The sequence below is a fragment of the Aptenodytes forsteri genome, unplaced genomic scaffold (genome assembly GCF_000699145.1).
Source record: "Aptenodytes forsteri isolate BGI_AS27 unplaced genomic scaffold, ASM69914v1 Scaffold443, whole genome shotgun sequence".
Classification (NCBI taxonomy): domain Eukaryota; kingdom Metazoa; phylum Chordata; class Aves; order Sphenisciformes; family Spheniscidae; genus Aptenodytes; species Aptenodytes forsteri.
Window position 1 is genome coordinate 620,294 of NW_008794170.1, and position 18,278 is coordinate 638,571.

At 41.3% G+C, this 18,278-nt stretch overlaps 1 protein-coding gene across 1 annotated transcript in view; it reads right to left on the bottom strand.

Moving 5' to 3' along the window:
• HDAC4 (histone deacetylase 4) overlaps nucleotides 1-18,278 on the bottom strand; it is a 242,649-nt gene that overhangs the window by 84,585 nt on the left and 139,786 nt on the right. The window contains exons 6-7 of the mRNA XM_009281930.1: nucleotides 17,799-17,919; nucleotides 11,240-11,361 (exon numbers count right to left, since the gene is read on the bottom strand). Coding sequence (XP_009280205.1) covers nucleotides 11,240-11,361; nucleotides 17,799-17,919 — 243 coding nt within the window. The remainder of the gene's footprint in view (nucleotides 1-11,239; nucleotides 11,362-17,798; nucleotides 17,920-18,278) is intronic.

Consider the following 18,278-nt stretch of genomic DNA (forward strand, 5'->3'; position numbering starts at 1 on the left):
GAGATTTAATTTCTCCAAAAGTCAAAGCAGAGCTCCTGGGAACCCCTAATACCTCTGGGTTCATGACAGCTGGCAACACTGAACATGTCTGCACGGCACAGCTTATCAAGTTTTTATAAAGGTAATGAAGCCTTAAGTCAAGATTCCTCCTGCAAGATGATTTTCTCTGTAAACTTCCTGATCTCTTGAGTATATATGAAATATCTGCTTTGGTGCTTGAGGGCTCCTGACAGTTATGAGATTTGTGAACTGGCCCAATCTTTTCCCTTCCTCAACCTCTTAACAACTCCGCGGCTTAATCCCTTCAAACCGGCAAATCCTGTGCTCTCACCATTAACTACCAATACACGCAGCTCCCTACATTCCAGGGCAATAATCTACATTTCTTTAGAAGAATTAAAATAGGGTTTACAAACTGATTTGAATTAACTAAGTCTGGCTACAGATATATTTCCCTACAGTTGGCTTTGACCACTGGGTCACGTAAAAGATCAAGCCTGACAATGTTAATTGCAGGGCTCAAAAATCAGAAGGCTGATGAATTCAAGATCAAATGCTTGAAGTCAAGCCATCAAAACAGTTCTTTGATGAAACTTTTGGGAGGGAAAAAAAAGAAAAAAAAAAAAAAAAGAGCTTTTCATGTCTGTTTTGGACAGAAAAATGCCAGGAAGAGATAAAGGGAGCACTAAAAAAAAGTGTCAGACTCCTCAAGATGATGCTTAAAATGCAGTATGAAGTGCATTAGCAAACAGGGGAATCATCTTATAGGGCATTTGCATATAAAATGGCAGGGGACTGAATGCAAATCTGTCATTTGCTCAGAGGGCAATATTAGAAGAGTGGACTAGTTAAAATACAAACGTATGCTCTAACTAGCTACTTTATAAAGTTCTCTTCAAAACAGAAGTTGATTTACTATTTTAAAAGTAGTCTTTGGGTACATGAACATTTGGTACCTCATCCCACATCCTTTAATTCACAGCTTTAATTTGTAACAAATATCGAGTATTAGTAACTGTCTAGATGCTCCGGTCAAGACTTTAAAGAATAAATGGGAACATGTCACAGCTAGATGCCGATACATCCATTTTGGGTACATTTGCACTGCCACCAGCAAATGAAATACAAGCCTATGCCACAGCTGTTGAAAGGATCTGTCTTCTGACAAAGGAAAACATTACAATAAAAACTGTACTTCAGCGCAAATTTTATTCATATGCAACTTATACCCTGCATAGTGTTCATCTGAAGTACATTTTCTGTTGGAAACAGACAAGTAATTGTGCAGCTTTCGAATACAGAGAATGAATCGGTTAGAAACACCTTAAAAATAGGCAGGGAAACAAAAGATCTGGGGTCACAGATTACCCAACACGACCAGATACGTCCCATACGTAAAGCCATAATAAAAACATCCTTCTATGTAACAGGAAGGGAAAGAACACAGAAAATTACAGCCTTAAAAGAGAAAACACCTCGAGAATAAGTTACGGCGAAAGCAGCATATTGTAATTTGTCAGACAAAACTATTTTCAGGCAAAACTTTTCCGTATATTTCTCCTTCACTTCCTCAGCTGGAGGATCGAGTTCCGAAACACCAAAAAGTCTATTTAAAGAACTGCATTTATTTAGTTTTGTCTGCTTTTGTCCTATTTATCCCCCAGATATAATCCCAAATCTAACATGTCATCAAGACCTCAGAGAGCATAATCCCCACATGCATTTAACTGGGTGCTATATAGACCAAAGTAGGTGAATTAAAATTCAGCACAGGCAGCACAGAACAGTCTCAAATTCAAAAAATTTACATATAGCATATTTTATAATAAAAGATGTAGCTGTCAACAGAGGCATTTCCAAAACCCAAACCAGTAATTTAAGCTTATTCAGATGGTTTTAAAACTACTATATAATAAAAAATATTTTTAAACTGAAGAGAGCTGTCCTTCAAAAGTATGAAATAGGAATTTAAGCAACACGTACTATCAATACCAGACAGTCAACACAGGTTCAATATTCTCTCGGGAACACCAGTTCCACTGAAAATCTCCTGCTATTCACCTGTCAGGCAACATGCCCAAACAAAGCCTTGTTCCCCATCACTGCTAACTAGCGTAAACTTAAGAGAACTGGAGACTAAATTACAAAACTTACTGGTCTTCTACATCTTAAGGTGAAGTCTCTTAAATAAATGCCGTAAAGTTATCAAAAAATCAGTTTGATTCTTGTTTAGCAAACAAATGAAGCTCATGCCCAAGTCTGAGTCATCTTCCACAAAGCCAGTGGGATTTCTTAAGCAGTGACATACTTAATTTGGCCTATAATAAGGATTTATACAAAGAATATTTTGTTTTTCTCTAAGTGAGTAAATTAATAACCAGAACATAAGCCAAAAGCTTCCCTAGTTTTCACAGGCTCAAACCCAAGTTACCCCTCTTATACGTCATTTATTGCAGCAGGACCCGTGTAATCCAATTCTTCAACATGTATGTCATTCTCATTGTTTTCTTCCTAGAATTGCATCCACTAAGCTGCTGAACTAATCTGACATTAAGTCTATGTAAGTCAAAAAACACAAAGTTCTCGGCAGAGTTTGCCCTGTTACTGGGTTACATTACCCATCCACGTTTATGGAAAAAAAGCAAACAATGCACTATGAAAACCCTGATCCCAGTCCTTGCACATCTTAATTTCGGCAGCTGGGGACTGAGAAAGGCTGTTATTCCTTTATTATTATTTTTAAGCTCCATACTAAGCCTCACCAGCCAGGCAAAGGCCAACACAATTACCTTGCCTCTCTTCTAACGTCCAGATCACCCCATGGGTAAACATAGGAGAGGGAGAGAGATAGCTGTCTGAAACTAGCCTTTTGCACAACCCAAAATTTTAATAAAGATAAATTATCTTTTGCTTAAGCACGAGAGACCACATGTTCTGCAATTGAGCATTCGCTCCGCACTCTGTGGCTTCTTTGCTCCCTGGCTGGCTCTACCCCAGACCTTCATTACTGTTCTTCTGTGTGCACGGTGTGGTCTCTCCTCTCCAAAAATAGTGTATCATGACCTATCTAGTCAAGAGGACCTGATAAAGCCAGACATGACAAAGTTCACCTATGGTCAAACAAAATTATTGAAAATTGTTTCACTGTTATCCCTCTGAAGCCCAAGTGAGCCAATGTTCTTGATTTTCAGGACTTGTAGGCATCAACATAGAGGGGGACAAGAAGAATAGGGTCCCACAAATGTACCCAGGGGAGACAGGTATCCACAGGGCAAAAGTGGCAGCAGAAAATTCCCAAGCTAGAAAGAAAAACAAGAATAAAAACAAGACAGCCTGTTCTTCTGCAGAAACAAACTATTTTTTATGATCTTGGTACCATGTTGGATGGCACCACCTGAAATAATATGTCTAAGAACATAGGTACATAATTAGAAAGGGCTAGATAAAGATATTTGCTTTTCTCCTAACTCCGTGTTGGCACGAGCACTGTGTAAGAGCTCTGTGGAAGGACTATTTATGGAAGTACTGTGTCCTTAAAATTAAAGCTTATTAAAGGCCAATATTTGGCATTTTCATGCTGAAGTTTAGTAGTCACAGCATCTCAGCAGTAGAAAGAAGGCTTTCATACCCATTAAACTGAGCACACAACGTTGACACTTCTTACAGCTTCACTATCCTTTGCTTGCCTGACTACAAAACCACGCAAAATCACAGTGTAATGGAGCACCACGAAGGTTTCCGCTGTGCATAGCCAAAACTGAACTAGAAAAACAAACACGTGGAAATGCCACATCTCATCTCTGTCTTTCCCTTTCCAAAGCCTAAATAAAGACAGCAGCTTTGCACAGTTCAAAGTATTATCTGAGAGGAAAGATAAGAGACATGTGGAAGGGGATAAGGAATAGAAAGGAAAGAAGGAGGCCCTCCAAGCACATTTCTCCAATTAAGTGTTTAAAACAGCACCGACCTCTACAGAAGGTAGGAGAAAAACATGCAATTTCTGTACAGCAACCAAAAAGCTGCAGTGCCTGTAGCAGAGGGAGCTACCGGGTGCCTGAACGCGAGGGCAGGGAGCAGCTACAAAATCAGGGAGATCCCAGCAAGTGACCCACAGTGGCCACAACTTCTGGGGACAACCTCCTTACATTAAAATGAGCTTCTCCCAAAAAACCCTACAGGCATTTTAAACTCAAAAACTGCAATGAATTTTAGTGAAATGTAACTTGTTAATATACAAAAGTCCAAGGTGGGTCAAAACACACACGGTGGTGTCCCCTCCACCCTTCATCAGAGTCTCATGGACCAATCAAGCACTTGTTTTTGAGCTGCAATCTGTTCTGTACCTAGAAACCTTCCTGCCATGGCCGTGATGACCGAGTCCATGCCCTGCCCTGCCCTGCCAGCTCTGTGCAGTTTGCTTTTTTTTCCCCTCCTCCTTGCCCTGTCCCACAAGCATCTTCCCCTCCCCTTGCCTGACACTGGGCTGCTCCTATGGGAAGGAGCGACCTGCCCTACCTCCAGCTTCCTCCTGCCCTGGATGCTCTTCCAAGGAACTGTAAGAGAGTAATATAAACCCAATAAATCAATCTCACGCTGTCACACACGGCTGCAAACCGCTGAGGGCCAGGAGAGGGGAAACAGTGCACTGAGAAGCTTGTAGGACATGGCTCGAGTGATGCATGGTCTCCTTAGAGCTTGGCTGTTGCGATTCATTTTGGAGAAATTACTCCGAGTTACCACTCTGGATGCCATTCACGTGGTGCTCATGGTCAAAGCTGTCCCACAGAGGACAGGCATGCACTTGTCATGCCCTCCTAGCTCAGACTTGATTCTCCTTTCTGCTAGATGCCCAAATGCCAAGTGTCGCAGCTCTAGCCAGAACAAACCTGGGTGCATGCATATATATGTATACACAGATATACATACATATATCCACACACACACATATACAGATGAAAGCGTGCATGCTCCTTGCAGTCCCTGTGAAGCAGAGATGGAGCTGAGAGGACCAAGAAGGAGAAGGTTGGGTTCCCTGAATGATTGAGGGCTAGGTCCTGAGCCTCCTGGAGGCCCTGCTCCCCAAAGGTGACACTAAACCAGAAGGCTTTGTTTGGTCTTCTACTGGAAGAGGTTGCTCCTTCCATGCACCATTGACTACTCCTCAAGAAGTGCTTTGATGCGAAGTGCTGGCTTTCCCCCCACAGATCCCCAGCACTCATGCCAAAAACACACCTGCTTTATCAGAGCCCTGAGCAAGGAAAGGGGGTGCTCCCTCCTTCCGCCTCTAGGCAAACCTCAGCACCAGAGATGAGCGAGGAGCACCCATGGAACACAGTTCATAGCTGCTGGTGCCAAAGAAAAACATAGGAGCAAAAAATTCCCTAGCATGCATTTAGACATGATTGTCAGAAGAAGTGGAAGGACTAAAGCAAGCATTTGCTGGTCCTCCAACTGCACTTTGGTTTGTTCTGCTCTCTGAAATTTCAATGGGCTGGTCTGAAGCTATGCTGTAGCATCACAGTAATAATGTAATTTTTGGCTTTAATAAGTTATTTTTCGATTAAAGAGACTGATGTCCTCCACTTGGAGCAGAAAACAGTATTTATAACAATAGGGATTTATCATGCAGGTCAGTGCCTCCTCTCAGCAGAGCACACCCCAAGGCAGTTTGTGGGTCCATGGACGCAACGAGCTGCTCAGGAAGGCCAGACCTCCAACCACATCAGCTGGAGAGACAACGTGGGTTGAAAAGCAAAGATGCTCTCAAACTTGAGTGACACTCCATGCTGTACAAAGCTCAAAGATTTTCTCTAAATTTTACTCCCACAGTACACTGGGATTTCAGCTTACCCTATTTTCCTTGAAACAATCTTTGTCATAAAACAAACCACTTAAAACACTCCAATAATCAGAACCAACTTGGAGTGGTATTATGCCTTTCTTGACAAATGCAGTGTTTTAATTACTGACAAATCCTTTCATTTTCCCTTTTCTTTCTTTTAAATGCAAGAAGTTCGGAACAATTTCACCTGCTTAGCTGCAAATAATACTCAAACAACTCTGTGCTTCTGCAATAGTGTGAGGAAACCAACAACATCACAGGATGCTGAATGCTTTCCTCCCTCAGGGTCCTCTCTTTTGCACGGAAAAAGAGGAATATTAGCTAACAGAGGATGGTTAGTGCCAGCCCGTGGGCTTCCCATCATGAGCCAGCAAGTGCACATCGTGCACAAGCTCTGATTTGTGGTGCCTGGCAGGGATGTGCAGACAGGGAAGGACCACACTGCCTGTTTCATGGCCAGCCCTGGGTGGGCAGCAAGTGATTGGGACCCTGAAGCCTAGGTACATCTCACCATCACCCATCTAAGTGCAAGTTGAGGCTTAGAAGAAGCTGTTACTCCCAATCTGCTCATGCTTGATTCAGCCAGAACAACATCGACCTTTTCTATTTCTTTTAGGAGGCTGATGGGCTGGAAGCTGAAGTAGTTGCCAGGACCATCAGCAGGGGCAATGTATTTGTCAGATTTCTTCTGCAGTAGGTCCCAAACGGTGGTGAAATTCAGGAAAACCACTGGCCAGGGCAGCCCTCCAAGTGGCAGATGGGCTGGACTCTGCCCATTTGCACCACATACAGGCAAGTACGAGGAGGAGACTCCTTTTTGTCGCATTCCTTTACTCCTTGACCAGCAGCCAGCCCAGGGCAGGGGAACTTCACAGCAGAAAAGGGAAAGATCCCTCCCACGCAGGCATGAGGAGGGTCGAAGGAGAGCGGCTATCTTGGGAAAGATATTTGCTTTATCCAACAGCAGGAGCAAAACCACGATGAGATTTGAGCCTGCTTCACATCCCGCACAAGTCCTACAGATGCAGCCATTTTTACACTTACGACTTTGGAGAACATCTTCTGTGAGTACTTCAAAAGAAATTAGCTGTTTTTCTCTCTTTGGGGTCAGGTTTAAATATAGATACAGGGATATGTTTCCAGTTCATACATCCCAGAGAGCTGAATGCGTGTTGGCCAGGCAACCCTAGCAGGTGCCGAGTTTGGCAAAACTTCTCCTGATTTTAACGACAACTAATTGAAATGCTGTGGCTTTCATTAGAAATTTTGATTAGCTGTCAAGTCCCAATGAACACAAGGTATCCTTACCCTACCTCTATGCAGGAGTAAGTGGGTAAGCTAGTGTCCGACAGGACATGGTCCAGCCCTGCACAGGATGTAAAAAAAACCAAAACCAAACAAAAAACCCTACGTAAGCAAGAGGAAAAGCATGTTGAAAAGTTAAATAATTCTCTTCAGTCTTTTACGAATCTCAGTGACGGTGGTTGTGTTGGCTTTCTAATTAAAAGCATGTTTTAAGACGTCCACTGCTCAAATTCCACAAAGCAGAGAACACAATGAACCACCTTGCTCCTGGGGAGAAAATGAGGACATCATATTCCTTAGAAACACAAAACTGAAGAGCTACATTAAAAATAACTTCAGCAGCTCCAAGAAAGCTGTTGACAAACAACTCTTAGGGTTATCAAAACAGGCTACAAAAGACTGCCCCAACCCAGACTCTAAAATCACTCTGAAAGGATTTTCCAGAGATTTTGTTACAGGGTCCCAGTACAGCACATAATGAAGCTTCATTAAATTTGGAAGGCACCAACCTTGATCTGGGGGCAGAAAAGGTCACTTATATTTTCCCCTCTCAATAGCTGTCAACAAAATCCATACTCTAAAGGAAACGTATATATAATAAAGGAAACTACACAAAAGGGGAAATAAAAATCCTTGTGTTAATCCAGTTATTTAACAGCAAAAGCATAAGCAGCACCAACCAAACCGTTCTTAGTTCAGTTTAAAAAAAAGGAGGAGCCCCAAAATGTTTAGATAGAGGGAACCCAGTGAAATGCATCCCCCAGCCAGGCTAAAAACAGGATTCAAGCAATTAGTAACTGCACCAGCCAGCAGCCTGACAGGAAAACAATTTCATGCAGAAACCAAACGGCCAAGAAACTGGAACATAATTTAGTAAAACAAATCAGACAGGGTAGGATTTCAGGGGACAGGATACATTAGGAGAACATTGCAAGCATTGACTGTTTTCCATGCTGAACGTTTTCAAGTGCTCTTAAGGCATTATTCATGCACACATCTACTTCTACCAAAGCGAGTGTGGCCAGTTCACTGAGTCTCTCCCACAACACTCACAATCGAGTTTTAGACTAGCAAGTTATCTCCAAGTTTGCACAGAGGGATAACCCATGACCACATCATGATGCTTCAAATAAGAGAGAGTAAAGAAAGGTAGTATTTTTAAAACCCAACACAATGACATATTTATTGTTCCTGAACAGTTTCTCAACATGCTTGACACACTGCCAACTCTGAAAATGCACCCTAGAAGAAATCATCATTCAAACTGCCTTCCCGCAGCCCCCTAAGTCATCCTACCCCTAACGATGATGTTGGTCAGATTCCAGCCCTGGTAATCAGAACTGTATTGTGATAGACTCTGTTATATGAACTGCAAATATTTAATCAAATTTAAGAAAATTGGACTACATGATATGGCGGTTTTAAATTACAAACACAAAGCCAGAGTTTTGCCTGGTGCCAAAAATCTGAAAAGCTCACCCGTAATAAAGAACTTTATTTAGGATCGGCTCCAGCCTTCCCTGCCTTTTGTTTACACCAGACTGTTCAGGAGCCTTTCTTCTCCAAGCAACTTAACATTCTTGGCAATGGGATTTCTGCAGGATATCGCTGTGCCAGAGACTGAAGTGCTGTTGCGTTGAAAGGAAAATAAAAGAAAACAACAAAAAAAATTCTCCCCTGAACCTTGCAAGTGAACTTGTATGTATCACAGACCAGTCCTCAAAAGATCAATGCTGATGCCCAAAAAGAACAAGCAACAGTGTTCTGGAAAAACAAAATCAGCTCAACATCTTCCTGTTTTAAAACAACAATGATTTTGGTTGCTTCCATTTTTAATAATGTGATTAGATACATTTATCATCCGTAATTCACCCTGTCTCACAGGGCTTTTATTCAGACAGAGCCTTACTGAGAGCTCAGTCTGGGAATCAGCAAGGGGGTGAGATGTGCAGACACTTTCCTTCTCCTGCAGAAATCCCCTTCCGTAGCACTGGGAGTAAGAAGGGCGACTGATCCTCAAACTCAATCTGACAAGTAAGGTCCCCTGAAGTGATGAGCAAGGGAGGTTTTGGAGCACGTCAAAGCCCGTTTATGCTGCTGGGATGCTAACACGCTAGAAATGGATCACCTGGCTTCACAAAGTATAGGAAAGAGCTAAAAATCTCTTGGAATCACGCTGTCCACAGGCCCTAAGCAATAGGTATGGTGCCAAGGGATGCTTCCTTGAGTCGAAACGCTGCAATTTCCTAGAGGAGCCTGAAAGCATTCAGCAGAGGAGAAGCAAATGACAGCAATGGCTGCTAGCAGCCCAAGCTTGAATTTCTCCTCCCAGGCAGACATGTACGCCAAGCACATCTTTGTGCTTTGCCGGCTGAAGAAAGCCTCCTTTGAGGGCAATCCTCCCTCAGTGCTCACCTCCCCAAAGAAAGGCAAAGTCCTGAAGCCCAGACAGCGTCGCTTCGGCTGTCTCGGGCACTGATGATGCAGCAGCATCTACTGCACCTAGTGGGGTGTTTGGTCTTTCATTATCTAGAAGCGGAGATCGGAGGATGCCCTACCCTTCAGCAAATCCAGTTTTCTAAGCTCTGCTTTTGGAGTCCTCCAGAAAGGGCAAAGTTAAAACTACCACCACCAAAGACAGAGGATGTGCCCAGGAAAAAAAACATATCCTGGAAGGGGCTTGCCAATTTTTGATTGACTTCTTGTGCAGCTGAAGTGTTTGGCACTTGCCACCCAACCCATCATGCCTGGTGAGGGGGAAGACAGTCTACTGCGCAGCAGATGGGAATCCATCCACAGATTTGTCCAACAAGCCAAGTGCTATGGTCCAGAATGAGAAGTTCCGAAAAAGGTCTTTAAATCCACAAAACTGGGAGGCAGGAGGCACAAGGCATGTGTGTGGAGGTGTACTTTTTTCTCATCAGATAGTAAAAGAAGAAAAAACACCCCAAGTTTACAAAGGTAACGAGAATTGTGTTAAAACATTCACTATGCCTAAGAACTGCTCTACTTCTATTAGGAGAAGTGCTATGAGAACACCTACATCCCTCCCAGAAGGAAATGGAGGGGCTGCTAGCTCTTGGGAACTGACTTAGGGCAGCCGATTTGAGCAAAGACAGTAGCAAACACACAGGGAGATTTGGTTAACACACCATCACCATTTCTTATCACAAAGATGTCACACTTTGAGTACCGGTGCTCACCCCTCCACACTTGAAGATCCACAAAGCATACCTGAAAAATAGCTAGGCCACACTTGCAGAAGGTACAAAGTTCAATCACACCTCTGCTTTCCTCTTACCTCCCCTCCATCTTTTCAGAAAAGTTTTTTTCCTATTCTGAAGCGATTTCCAACACACAGCACTGTCTGCACCATCCACGCGAGCAGCATTGCTCCCCAAACCAGGACAAGCTCATGGAAGCTCAGCTATTCCCTGAAGGAAGCAGCCGAGGATCACGAGCTGGCCAGGTTAGAAGCTGAGGCTGTGTTGGCTTAGGCATGCGATATGGAGCTGAGGACCACAGCCAACCAAAACAACCTGGTTTACATAATATATAGTTGAGAAATAACTGACCTGCTTAGCCACCGTGCAGGGAAAAACCTAACTGAGAAATAACTGTCTAGGTGTGAACCAAAACCCTTGCAGGAAGTCTCGACGCTTTGACTGGCAGAAACATTTTTATTTATTTTAAGTATAAACTTGTATATAAAATGCAAATCCCAGAAGAAATGAACTTTTCTCGGTACTTTTCTCACTCAGCAAAACATACTTCGACTTCAGACACCCAGATCTCTGTATTAGCTTTGACTTTGTGAAAACATCTCACAAACTTTGACACACAACTCCGCTGTCTCCTGCCTGCAGCTTTGCATGTCTGCACACCCAAAGCAACTCCAGCCTCCCTCTAACACTGTGCACACAGTGACAGATGAAGGGGGAGCAGGATGGAGTGGGTGCTTGTTAAATAAATCACCCCATGAAATACAGCTTTTTGGTAACATACCTTTTTTTAAAAAGAAAAAAAATAATAAGAGGACCAAGTGTCACAGCAAAGACAGTAGGCAACACAGAAAATCAACGTGAGTGCTACCTGTTTTTCTGAGTGGGAAGTCATCTTTGGAATCGTACATCCCCAGTACAGGGTGATTGTAGGTGCCGGATACGCCACTTTGGGGTGGGGAGCTCTGGTCCAAAGAGCTGTGCTGTGTCTTCCTGCACAGAAGGAAAGAGAAAGAGAAGGGAGAAGCTTTACACCAGTGACACACAAAGGGAACTAGTGCAGCTTCACCCTGTCTGTTATCTTAGTGGGGAACAGCGCAAAAGAAAAGATCTTGGTACTAGCTCTCTCCTTCTAGGCACTCATGCAAAAAAGAAACTAAAGTCTAATATACAGGGAGGTAACTAAACATATGCTTAATTTTCAGTATAAGAATTACCCTGTTGAGCATGGCTCAACTCATGAAGGTATTTAACCATGAGTATAATTTTAAGTGTGTACTTGGGCTGGGTTTTGCTAAGTCATATTCTTGAAGCTAAGCATGGGTGTTGTTACCCCCCTCAAGCATAGCATGAATGAACAATTTCCCTTCACTGAATAAAACCCAGACATAGTAGACAAAGTCTAAGGATGAAACAAAATCAAAGGATGAGCACATTAGGTGCCACACGTTTAAATTGGCTAACAGCAGCCATGCTGCATAGGTGGTCTTCTGCCTTTTGCTTTGCTGCCTCCCGACCCAAGCACTTAGCAGAGATACGGCCAAAGTACTCAACACCTTTCCAGATTAACTTCTTGAAGCTGATAATTTATAGCTTTGTTTGAGCAGGCTGCTGGAAGTAAATTACAGTCTGTTTGCTAAGGATATTAAATAATGAATGAGTTTTCTAAGCCTCCTACCAGTCTGTTGGCTGCATCTTTCCTACTTAATGACTTGTGCCCAGCTTTGCCATTTCTCAGCAGCTCTACCAACCCCGACCAGTACAGACTTCGGGAAGGCTCCAGACTGTGTGTGTTAGCAGAGTAGCTACATCAACAGAATAATTGATTTAGCAATACAGGTGACAGCCACATAACTATCAAAAAATCATACATTTTAAGCTTAAATAAGCAGAATTTAAACCCTGTATTACTTCTTCAAAATACTAAAGAATATGGGACAACAGAAAGCAAGCACTTTGCCAAAAGAAGTAAAGATTTGACATTTTACATTGCTTAATAACCAGGCATTCTTGGAGACCTTGGTTAAAAAATATTCTCCTACAAAAGGTTCTTTAAGGAACCAAAATGAGCCATTCCCCAGTTGAAAGTTACACCAATTCATCCAATTCCTTGAGCAATATGATTTGAAAGCTCAGATCAGAAGTAGGCTGTTTGGTGAGATACATAGCATCAATTCCACTACAAGTTATACCCTTCAAAAAATAAGGGGCTAATGAAACATCAGGAAAATGCATCAAATTTTCTACATGATTTTTTTAGAAAAAACCTCTGAAAAGTTTATTTGAACATCCACATCAAAATTTTCTATACCCACAGTTCTTACCAAGCAGTATTCACTGTGGTTTCCTAATCCTCCCCCCCTTTATATTCCAAACTTCTCTGTGCATACAGGCAGAATAATTTTTCGGGCTCTTATACAGTTGTATTTTTCATTAGCATTCATGCACATCGTGTACTCTTTTACGTTCGCACCAATAAATGCCCACATGCACGCACAGTTTAATCATCACCTGAAATCAAAACAGAACCAAACTGAAAAATATTTGAATCCCTCCTGAAAACAGAAGTCGCTTTCTCTGCCCGGATCTGTTCATACCATGGGAAGGCAGCACAGAGAGATGTTTCACAAACAGGAAGCCGGGACGCTGCAAGCCAAGAGCCCTCAAACCCACCACGTCACACAATGGCATTTTTTGCTCTTGCCTATACAAGCAATAGACTTTTTCTTTCTGGTTTTTTTTTTTGTTTTTTTTTTTTTCCAATCATGACTTAAGCTGCACAATCATGCACATTGAAGCTATTTTCATCACTTTGTTAGGGAATGTGCAGGAACTCAAAGGGCCTGTTTAGATGTGCTTCGGAGTTGCTGAATGACAGATATTTAACTCTGAAAACAGGAATACATTATATTGCTCGAGGACTGGGATCACTTAAGCTGCACAATCATGCACATTGAAGCTATTTTCATCACTTTGTTAGGGAATGTGCAGGAACTCAAAGGGCCTGTTTAGATGTGCTTCGGAGTTGCTGAATGACAGATATTTAACTCTGAAAACAGGAATACATTATATTGCTCGAGGACTGGGATCCAACACCCTACGCTGCTTCAAGCAAAATGCACTGGTCTGCATGCCTGTTCAAGAATTTCAGAGGTCTTGAAAGGGATGAAATTGTATACTACATCGAGTTTGCAGGCACTCCTGAAAGCACATACCTTCACATAACACATCCCCTGTTCTTTGAGCTCTGAGGTCCTTCAAAAACCCGTGTGCACAGCAAAGCACACATGATACTTCAAACACATTCACACAACGTAAACTGAATATATATTCAAACATATGTATCTGTGCTAGAATGTTTTGTGTACAGAGACTGCAGACACCTATGTACATTGGAATAATTTAGTGTGTAATTATATCTCTCTACCTCCTTACCATGCAAATACTCAGTTAAACTCCCTTTCATGATTGCTGCTGCATTGAGTGGTTACTTTCCAAGTGCATTTCTGACAACTTCCTAAGGAAATAATAGCCCTGTTTGCTAAGCCCGAGGTGCTCTGTCTGTGTTCCTGCTAAACCACTCTTACTTATGTTAAGTATCTTGAAGAGCAAAACCTCCTGGGAGCAGGGCTGTCCAGCGGGTTCAGAATCCACAGGAGGGACAGTCTGACAATGAAACTCAAGAGAATCTCTTCTGGTTGCCTATCATCAACGTAATCTGAAAATTAATAGTCCACAAAGCTATTTTAAACAATTACAGATAGACTGGAGCTGTATATGTTCAAGAGTTTACAAAGTGGCTTGAATACCATAGAGCTGAAGACTGAGCGAGACCTCTGTGAAAGCCTCCAAGAAACATTACTGAGCATTACCAAGTTCCTTTCTGTCATTTAGTAGATCCTTTAGACTACGACTATACTCTGCAAAACCTCTAAAACTGGACCCTTTTCACCTCAAGGGTTGAGTCGCATGTGTGCGTGCAACAGTGGCCTTTAACATCAGTGATTAATTAGAAAATATTAAAAGACTATAAACACTCAACGTTGTACCAGCAACCAACGGTGTTGAATGAAGTTCAAACAGATAGGAGATACTGAAGGCAAAAGCATCTGGACATCTCAGTGGACAAACGAAGCCTGGCCCAAAGGGCCAGGGGAATGACAGCTATAATAAAAAATATAACCCGACTATAAACACTCAACGTTGTACCAGCAACCAACGGTGTTGAATGAAGTTCAAACAGATAGGAGATACTGAAGGCAAAAGCATCTGGACATCTCAGTGGACAAACGAAGCCTGGCCCAAAGGGCCAGGGGAATGACAGCTATTTCACATCTAAGTGGAACATATTTCATGTCACAGCCATTGACGTAGAACCGTTGTGGTGTTCAATACCCTTAGGGTTGTACCAGCAACCAACGGTGTTGAATGAAGTTCAAACAGATAGGAGATACTGAAGGCAAAAGCATCTGGACATCTCAGTGGACAAACGAAGCCTGGCCCAAAGGGCCAGGGGAATGACAGCTATTTCACATCTAAGTGGAACATATTTCATGTCACAGCCATTGACGTAGAACCGTTGTGGTGTTCAATACCCTTAGGAGATCTGTTTTTTTCCAAGTAACGCTTTCAATTTTTAAAAAAGGAATTCACAAACCTTAATAAGACCAAAGGAAGTGCTTAAAAGCAGGCGTGTCATTTAAAAGACTACTTCAGCATCTGTTACCACTTAATTGGCTTGCCTGCTCACAGTAGGAGCATCAAGTCTATCTTCTGCAAGCCTCGTTTGCGTGTGTTAAATCCAAACACCACCCAATTGAATCACATTAGAAATATGTGTGTACATAAATATCTCCATAACCAAATTGGTAACCTATGAGATACCATATAAATAAATACTAATATACAATTAATTTAAAGATTTTTCTGTTTTAAAAAAATATTTTTTAAATAGAATGGAAACTAAAAATCTTCAGCTTCTGCCTTAACAACTGAAGGGTGCATTTAAAAATCCTCCACCGCAAGATAAGACACTATAGTCACGCAGCCCTGCTGCCATCTGCCCTCCTCAAAGGCTGAGCAGAACGAGCTCATGCCTGCCTGCCACTTATCACTGAGACAGACCCTTAGAAAGATTTGTGAGGCCTCCGAGGCTCTTTCTTCCCTCTTCACATCTTGTGTTAGAAACCAAAATACTGATCCTCTCCCCACCAGGAAACAGATGGAGGGAAGATGAGGGGATGGCAAGCCCGTTAAATCCGTAAGAAACAGGATGGCCCCTTGGTCCAACAGTTTGTACGTTGTCTCTACCTGTTGGCATCCCTGGAGCATCACAGGAAAGGGATGTTTTGATTAACATATGCCACAATAAACCTAAATAATACATTGGTGCTCCGAAAGTTCTTGGCATTAGCTTAAAATAAAGCAGGAAACATACTGAAACCCTAAACACGACTTGGCTAAACAACCTCCTGCATCACCCCTGGCCCTGTAACACATACGGTATTACAGACTGCTGCTCTCCGATTCATCTTTGAATGCTGGATTCTCAGAGAAAAAGCAGTTAATTGAAAACTGTGCAAAACATAAGGAATTCAGATCACTCCCAAATTTATTTTTCTCTTTTTTGAATTCACCTGTGATGGCAATTCTATGCCAGGCTTCTCTAGGGCCAGAGGATCAAAGGTTTTGGAAGAAAGTACTTATTTACTATCCTTAATTCTAATTGACTTTATACCACTTTTGCATTAACAGGCATTTTAACCAACTAGAAAAAAAAATAGAGAACATAGTGGCTTGTCACTCCCAAATTTATTTTTCTCTTTTTTGAATTCACCTGTGATGGCAATTCTATGCCAGGCTTCTCTAGGGCCAGAGGATCAAAGGTTTTGGAAGAAAGTACTTATTTACTATCCTTAATTCTAATTGACTTTATACCACTTTTGCATTAACAGGCATTTTAACCAACTAGAAAAAAAAATAGAGAACATAGTGGCTTGGAGAGTCTTCTACCCCCTTTAATAAAAACACCAAATTTCCGCCTTTAATAAAACCCCCAAATTTCTTGGTCAGGCTCTATTAAGAACAGTGGAAGATCAGTTATCTAAAAAAGATATTTGTTGTCTTGACTGAAATTCAGTTCCTCCTAGTTCTTCTACTATCCTTCATACCAACCTAGTGGGCCTTAAATATTATCTTTGCATAAACCAACAACATTTCACTACTTTAACCAGTGCCATAACCATACAATTTTCAAGTCTCTCATTAGATTTGCAGAGATGTGTTAAAACTGCTCAATCTCACCCTACTGGAATAATGTTTGAATTTTTCTGCCAACTACACTTCAGCATTTCTGTACTGGCTCATAGCTTGGATATCTTTCAAATTTAATTTCAGCTTAGTTTCTTGAATTTGGAAACATCTTCTGCCGATGACCTCATCATCCCTGTATACGTGTTAATTTCTTAAGACTTAAAATACTGTCAGACACTCAGCTTGAACACAAATTTCACAGCAAAATTTCCTTGACTTTTGAAATTCAAAATTTCATGAATTTTATCATCCCTAAAGACAACATCCAAAACACACCTTTTTTTTTTTTTTTAAATATAGATATTCACAATGTTACAGTAGTAGAAGTTTTCAAATCATCTCAGATTTCCATATACAATGGAGAAGTGAATTGCTGGAACTGAAACTTGTACCTTGTTAATAATGCCATCGTTTATATTTGCTATTTGGTGCATTTGAACTAATCAAAGAAGTCACTTTGTTCCCACGTCATCATAACATCAGCTGTTCCCTTCTCACCCCACATAACATTTGGGTTTTCTTGGAGACCAACAGTTGAATATTTTCAGTTGAAAACATAGGTGTTGGGGCAATTGCAATAAGAAGTGCAGACAGGACGCAGTTGATGTTTCCAACAGTTTATAGAAAAGAGCCAAGTCAACAAAACTTCCAACTTTGAGAGATTAAGATGAGCAGTAAGCATTAAAGGCTTTAAAAATGTAATGCTAGCTCAACTATCCTGAGTTGCAATTCACTAAACATAAAAAGTAATTTCCCCATTTTACTGAAGTTCAAGTTTTGTGACACCTGGCAGGACAAAATCCTGGGTGAAAAGCTAGAGAACTTATAAAGGTTGATCTTGATGGTAGAACTTGTGAGTTTGAATAATTGTGGATTAAAGATGACAGCAAAGACCTCTACTCACAAAAATACTGTGACCATCACAGAAGATATGAAAATTATTCACGCTGAAACCCTCTGAAAAATGCATTTTGGTAATGTACAGCAAAGTCAAACCCTGGTTCTATCACTGCTTGGGTTCATCCAGTAAACACATCAGGTCTATTCCCCACATCTCCAGCAATTGTGAAAAAAGGTGGCACCGGCTGAATCATAAAGATAAGCCCAGTACCACTTACCCATACCAGAAGCGAGGATCACTGGATATACAGTGGTTGAGATTCCGGTGTGCCAATGCCTTCTTCTTATTTAAGACAAATTCTTGTAATTTCATCTTTACTTCTGTGCTTGCCACTGCACCTGAAATGTCAAAAATAAAAAAAGGTTATTTAATCAATTCACATACTTTAAAGAATTTAAATTTCTAAAAAGATTCAGAATTAAATCTTTGATTTCCAGTCCAAAAGAAGAACTTTTCTTTCAAAGAGAAAAGAACAAAGTGCCTCCATTAAGGAGCTCTCCTTTTTTTTTTTTTTTTGCCTTTAGCTTTGCATATAATCACAATGTATGTTTGAAAACAGATATTTAATCAGAGATTTATCATTTTACTATAAAAGATTTCTGAAGAGGATTTTTACACTTGCATAAAAGTACACTTAGAATAAAGCACTTGTACTAGGTATTCCAGCTTTCTTTTAATCAAAGGTATTTAAGAAAAA